A 6,883-nucleotide genomic window follows, 5' to 3' on the forward strand; every position below is an offset into this window, starting at 1 on the left:
AAGTGCATGTAAAGAGTTATAATGAAACATTTCAAAATCGATGTGTAAAGAAAAGTCTGTCATATATTTTGTCATTGTAGTTTTCGTGAACCCAATCTCGTGTCTCGTCTCGAGAGATGAGTGTATCGTTACACCCCTACTGTATTTCATTACATGTAAGCCATAATCATTATAATTAAAAGAAATAAAGTCATATTTCAGTCTCTGTGTAAATGAATCTATACAATATGAGTTTCACTATTTGAACTACTGAAATAAACTAACTTTTCCATGATATCCTCATTGATTGAGATGTCCCTGTATGTTTCTAGTTACATCATAGCCAAACAGTTCTCAAATAGAGTGAAAACAAATGGGATAACAAGTTTGTTATGTTAAGTTAAAGATTTTATTATTATATTGTGGATTTCATAACAAGAATAAAACCATATCTGGACTTTGTACAAACAGTTCAGGAAGTGAACAGACCACACAGATTCACACAAAACACAATGTCCCCTCTAAGGCCTCAGACTTCACTGACGTCACCTGGTCAGTGAGTGAGGAGCTGCAGTCCAACAGGGTGGAAAGAGGAATCAAACAATACCAGACTGTGACATCACATTGTAGCTTTGGGACTGTTCAGTCAAAATTTTTACCCCCTGCTTGTAAACAAAATGAAAATAGATGAAAAATGATGATCAGATCTTGTGAAAGCAGATTTATAATTTATCATGACATCATAGGACAGACTACACAGTTTGTTCTTCTCACCCTTCTAGTATCTCCATTGTATACCTCAACACCTCTTACTAACTTATGAAGCACTGGGAGGCAACACGAGGTCCTTCACAGAAAAGACTAAATTAAGCATTTCATACATGTCATCATTAGTTAGAGCTGCAGAGATGATGAAGGCGGCTTGAAAGCTCTTGGAAGTAGAAAAAGGACCCGTACGGAAGAAATCTGACTCGACTATGATGGAAACCTCAGTCACTGTCAGCACTAACATCACTCTGTCATTTCAGTTGTTGTCAACATCAGCATCATGTCAAACTGTGTACAGGCAGCCAATCATTAACTATCCACTGAACTAAAGTGTTTTACACACTTTAAAGGGATAGTTCAACATCTTGGCAGATTTGCCTATTGCCCTAATCCCTATAATTTTATAGTGTCTGGAATGTAGTTCTGGCTACGTATTTACCTCGAAAACAACTCTGTCTCGTAACGGTCCGTTATTATCTCATAGCGTGGTGAATGTGCAGGTCACAACTTGTCCACCAGAGCGTTTTGCAGTTGTTGGATTGTGTATTTAGTTTGATGAGGGAAACATGGAAATACCGTGCAGCTCGCGTCTCTGCCCCGCCAATCTAAAAACAGCTTGCACCGACAAACAAAGGTAATGAACCTACTCCTAAGACTGTAGGGATGATGGCAATAGGAGAATTTGCCAAAAATGTTGAACTATCCCTTTAAGAGACAATCAACAAAGACTGCATAATCTGTTTAAATATGTACTTTATGTTGTATATGAATTATTGTGATACCAAGTGTTCCCCACTGACTGTGCATCACCACACCACCCCATGTCAAACAACCAATCACTGTCACTTTAGATCACACTCGTCTGTAGTTCTGACACTCATACCGTTATGTTTATCTGTGAGCTAATCAGAATGGAAGAAGAGTTGAGTGTGTTTGTGTGTGTGTGTATCTTCTCTGTTACAGAAGCTTCACTCTGTCCCAACACTTTAATGTCCATGTAAACACACTGCAGACCATATAGCTGAGATGCAGAGTACTGACTCCTCCCTCTCGTCTCTACCTGCTTTCTCCGAGCAGATGCAGGACCAGCTCCTCGTCCTCGGCCAGAGAGAGGCCGGTGTCCAGAGCTGTGTCCTCGTCCTCCTGCTGTCTCGCTCTCTTCTTCCTCCTCGCTGTGACCTCCTCCTCCTCCTCCTCGTCGCTGCTGTTCACCCGTTTGGAGGAGGCCGCGCGATCCTCGTCCTCCTCCCCGGACGGCAGCTTGTCAGGGTCGGGCAGCGAGCTGGGGTCAAACTCGTCTTCGCTGTGATTGGCCAGGTAGGCCACCACCTCGTCCTCTTCGTCGGACTGCTGCCTGTGCTGCTTGCTGGCCTCCCTCCTGGCCGCCTTCTCCTTCAGCCTCTTCTCCGTGTGCTTGGCTTTCACTTTGCGCCTGTACTCCTCCTTGTCGAACTCCTGGTCCTCCTTCTTCAGTCTCTCCCTGGCCTTCTCCACGTTGATACCCGAGCGCTCTTCTTCCTCCTCCTCCTCCCCTTCAGCAGTCACGGCCCGTTGGACTGGGGGCCACAGCTGCACGGCCTGTCCTCCTTCACTGAAGGTCACTTTGGTGTTGACCTGGAAGTTCCTCTTCAGGACCTTCTTGGCCTCTTTAAACTTGGTTATTTTCTCCATTTTCTTTTCGGGCTCCTCTGAAGGGTCTAGGTCCCCTTCGTTCTCTGGGAGACTGAAGACGTCCTTTCTTTTGACCGTCAGCAGGTCCAAGTCTCTTAGGTCATCCTCATCATCGTCATCCTCGTTGTTAAAGTCTGAACCTAGAAGTAGAGCTCTGGAGCGAGACACCTGTGCCTCATCCTCACTCGAGTCTTCAGACTCTGAGTTTTCTTCTTCCTCATCAGGAATGTTTCCTCTCAGCTGAGCCTTGAAGCTCCTCAGCTCTTCTTCTTCCTCAGGCTCCTCCTCCTCCTGCCTCCCTCTCTCGGCCCTCTGTGCCTGGGCTTTGTTTAAGAAGCGCACCCTGGGGGCCACAGCCAGGCCCAGAGACACGGCGTACTCCTGAAGCGGCAGCTGAAAGACATCAAACACCTCTTTGTTCTTCATCAGGTAGACGGAGCGCAGGTAGGAGACAAAACACCTCTGGGCTCTTTCCTTCTGCTCCTTCTCCTGGGCCAGGAAGGCCTCCAGCTTCTGCTGCACACTCTGCAGCTTTTCTGGGTTCACCTGGAATATATCACAACGACACAAGTCATTACAGATGTTGCCTGTTGCACCTTTGTTGTTTTTGTGAAGTGTTTTACAGTGTGTGATCTCTGTCTGTCTTTTTAAATGTTGCACTCAGAAGCACTTTCAAATTTTGTTGTACTGTGTATGTACAACGGTAATAAAGGCATTCTGTTCTGTTCTGTTCTATTCTAACACTTTACATAATTATCATTCTGTCTCTGCCAATTCAAAAAAAAATTTGTTGAAGGTTGTAGCAGCAGACAAACATGTGGAGAAGATGATCTGTAGGCCAGGGCGTCTCTGTAGCACCACAACATACTAGAATGTGATTTTACAACATTTTACCTTCATCAAAAGGCGAAGCAAGTTTATGTCTAGCCCATTTTTACAAACAGGTCAACAAACAAAGGTCTTTACACAGCATCATAACAACATCCTCTGTCCTTAGACCCTCACACCCACTGAGGAAAAACTCTTGAGAAAAAAAAACAGGAGAAACCTCAGGGTGAGAGACAGAGGAGGAATCCCTCACTGAGGACAGGCAGACGTGACATGAATGTTGTATACAGACAAGAAAACAGTTTAAAACACAGAATACAAAAACGTGGAAATGGTTAAAGAGATAGTTCAACATTTTGGCAAATTGGCCCATTGCCATGATCCCTATAGTAACAGTAGGTTCGTTACCTTTAATTGTCGATGCAAGCTATTTTTAGAACGGTGGAGCAGAGCCGCGAGCTGCTCAGAGCTACGCTACAGAGTTGTTTTGGAGGCAAATGCAGAGACTGCTTGCTGGAAAACTGCCCCCCACGGGAACGCACATCAGCCGTTTTGCATGAATTTACCTCTAAAACAACTCTGTCTCTTCACTTTCCGTTATTATCTCATAGCGTGGTGAATGTGCAGGTCACAACTTGTCCACCAGAGCATTTTGGAGTTGTTGGATTATGTATTTGATGAGTTTGATGAGGGAAACCAAGAAATCCCATTGACCTCCGTAGTGTAGCTCTGAGCAGCTCACGGCTCTGCTCCGCTGCTCTAAAAACAGCTTGCACCGACAATTAAAGGTAACGAACCATCCCTTTAACAGGAGCTAGCGAAGGTATAAATAATCACAGTTCCTGTAATCCAACCTGTGACAACATTGTCAAGATAATGTAAATGAATAATAAATAAATTAATCAATTGGTCCAATAATGTAAGACAGGAAATAAACGAGCTGGCTTATTTCAGGAAGTAGTGGAGCTGTGCATAAAGCCCATTGCGAAGTATTTATTTATTTGCATTGAGGGCTGTGCAAGTTGTCGCCTCAGGACAGAATGTTTCTGCTGCTGTGGCTGGACTACCTAATGTGTTGTCTATTGTGAGGTCTACAGGACCAGCAGAGTCCACTACAACTTCACTCTATGGGTATATGAAATGAAATAAAATGAAATGTGGATGTTGAACTCGGTCATATTGTGAATTGCATTAATGAGGTCTCACCTGGATCTTATTGATGGGCACCTTCTTCTCCTGCAGCTGCCCCACCATGCCCTCCTCCTCGGTGGGCAGCAGCAGCAGCAGGGCCTCCCCTCCCTCCTTGTACCGGGCGGTGCGGCCCACCCTGTGGATGTAGGTGTCCGCGTCCTCCGGACAGTCGAACTGCAGCACCCAGTTGACGGCGGGGAAGTCCAGGCCTCTGGCGGCGATGTCGGTGGCGAAGAGCACGGCGTTCTGCTTCCTGAGGAAGTCGTTGTAGACCTCCACCCTCTTCATCTGCTGCTGCTTGCCGTGCAGGGCCAGGATGGGCATCCCCGGCCTCAGGCGGCAGAAGACCCGGAACATGTACTGCACCTCTTTGCAGCAGGCAAAGAAGACGATGATCTTCTTTTTCAGGTGGCTCCTGATGATAGGGGTGGAAGAAAAAATCAATTCACATAAATATCGCGATATCTTTGACGATTTTTAAATCGATTTTTTTTTTGGGAATTTTTTTAAAAATATTGTGCAATGTGCATTTGTTAGCCTTTTTTACATACAGAGAGTACGGGTTTTGAAAAGGGTTCAAGTTCACTTTATAATGGAGTATGTTCATTTATAGGCTCCTACAGTGTGTGTGTGCAGATAAATGTTAAAAATGCAGACTAAAAATCGAGAGAATCGACAATATCGTAGAATCGCAATTTAAATCGAATCGCCATCCAAAAAATCGTAGAAGAATCGAATCGGGAGAAAAGCATATCATCTCAGCCCTAAGTTACCTGATGAAGGAGTAGAGCATGTTGACCTTCTGGTTCAGCGCGCACACCACGTAGCTCTGCTCCAGCGTGGCCGGGGTGCTGAACTTGGCCTTCTCGTGGACCCACACGTACTCCGGGTCCTTGAGGCTGAGCCGGGCCAGGTCTTTGACGGACTTGGTCTGCGTGGCCGAGAACAGCAGCGTCTGTCTGGACTTGGGGAGGTTCTCCAGGATGGCGTTGAGCGTGTCGGCGAAGCCCATGTCCAGGATGCGGTCCGCCTCGTCCAGGACCAGCATGTGCAGGTCTGAGGCGTGGAAGGTGGCCGTCTCGTCCATGTGCTGCAGCAGTCTCCCCGGGGTGCAGATGACGATGTTGGTGCGGTGGATCTTCTCCGACTCGGTCTTGAGGTCCTTCCCGCCGATGATGAGCCCCGCGGAGAACTCGTGGTTCTTGCCCACCTTGCGCAGGACCTCGAAGGTCTGGTAGGCGAGCTCTCTGGTGGGGGAGACGATGAGCGCGCCGAGGCCGTCCACGGAGCTCCACTGCTGCCGGTACAGACACTCCAGCACCGGGATGAGGAAGGCTAGCGTCTTCCCGGAGCCGGTCTTCGCGGCGCCGAGCACGTCTTTCCCCCGCAGAGCGAAGGCGATGGTCTGTCTCTGGATCTCCGTGGGCTGCCGGTACTGAGCCCCCTGCAGGCCCAGCAGGGTCTTCTTGGAGACGGGGAAGTCGGAGAACTTGACGGCCTCCTTGCTGTTGATGCTGGGGTATCTGCTGACCAGCTTCTGGATGTACTCCCTCTCCACCTGCCACTCCGGCTTCTTATTATGCTGAGCGTTGTCTCGCTTCACCCTCGCCTGCGTCCTCTTGTATTTTTTCTTCCATTTCTCGAAGTTCTTCACCGGGTCTTCGCCGGCGGCCATCTTGGCAGCTTTAGGTTTCTTCCCGGACGAGTGTGATGGTTTGTTGTCCATGATTTAAACCGAGCAGAGCGGCCACATAAACATAAACTTCTTCCCCCTCGTGAACAGCGTGGAGATAGGACTTTTTTTTTTCCCCGTCGCGTTTGGCTCGGCGTCAAACTGCGTCATCATCAAGCGACGTCGGTCTTCTTCGTTGCTTGAATGGTGAATAGACGGGGCTTTATCTCCACCTGGTGGAATTCGGTGCACATTGCGTCCTTCAGGTTTACTATATTATTGCCAATTATATATACCCTTCTTTTTACAGTCTATGGGTTTACCTAAAACAATTTCAGACTTTTCCCCCCTCTTTTTTCTTTCTTTTAAAGCCATACATTGATGGATACACGTGCCTTAGATTATAAAACACAAAAAACAGTAAGATTGTTTTTTTTTTTTTTTTTTTTTTACAGTCAAGGACACTAAAACTCAGGTATCAAACTGAATATCAAACAGCACAAGTCATGTTCAAAGCAAAAAACATTATCAGTTATCAGGAAACATTCAGAGCATGTTCAGTCAGAGGGAAGGGAAAATTAAAGGAGGTTGTTTTACTTCACAAAAGCAAAAGTGTTGTGTTCTGTGATGAATTTACAGAACCTAATGAAACATCCCATGAAACTCAAACTGTGTGAGAGTGTAGCCTATAATAAAAATATAGTAGGATACAAATCTTGGATGATGCTACAAATTTGATAAATGGTCATGCATCATTTAATCAACCAAAGGCAA

The 6,883-nt window shown here is 46.4% G+C and overlaps 1 protein-coding gene across 1 annotated transcript; it reads right to left on the reverse strand.

Moving 5' to 3' along the window:
- Positions 1-420: 420 nt before the first annotated feature.
- On the reverse strand, positions 421-6,258 carry ddx10 (DEAD (Asp-Glu-Ala-Asp) box polypeptide 10). The gene is made up of 3 exons (XM_083970536.1): positions 5,211-6,258; positions 4,453-4,852; positions 421-2,964 (listed from the first exon to the last, which is right to left on the reverse strand). Exons 1-3 carry the CDS (start codon positions 6,161-6,163, stop codon positions 1,804-1,806), a joined length of 2,514 nt encoding a protein of 837 aa, XP_083826662.1. The 5' UTR covers positions 6,164-6,258; the 3' UTR covers positions 421-1,803.
- Positions 6,259-6,883: the final 625 nt, after the last annotated feature.

This window comes from Trachurus trachurus (genome assembly GCF_905171665.1).
Source record: "Trachurus trachurus genome assembly, chromosome: 4".
NCBI classification, from domain to species: Eukaryota; Metazoa; Chordata; class Actinopteri; order Carangiformes; family Carangidae; genus Trachurus; species Trachurus trachurus.

What these genes read in the sequence shown, in the direction of transcription:
- ddx10 (XM_083970536.1), bottom strand. Translation starts at nt 6,163, where the DNA reads ATGGACAACAAACCATCACACTCGTCCGGGAAGAAACCTAAAGCTGCC. An exon ending in ATGCTCTACTCCTTCATCAG is followed by an intron (nt 4,853 to 5,210) that starts GTAACTTAGGGC and finishes CCCTATCATCAG; the next exon opens with GAGCCACCTGAAAAAGAAGA. An exon ending in TGCCCATCAATAAGATCCAG is followed by an intron (nt 2,965 to 4,452) that starts GTGAGACCTCAT and finishes GATATATTCCAG; the next exon opens with GTGAACCCAGAAAAGCTGCA.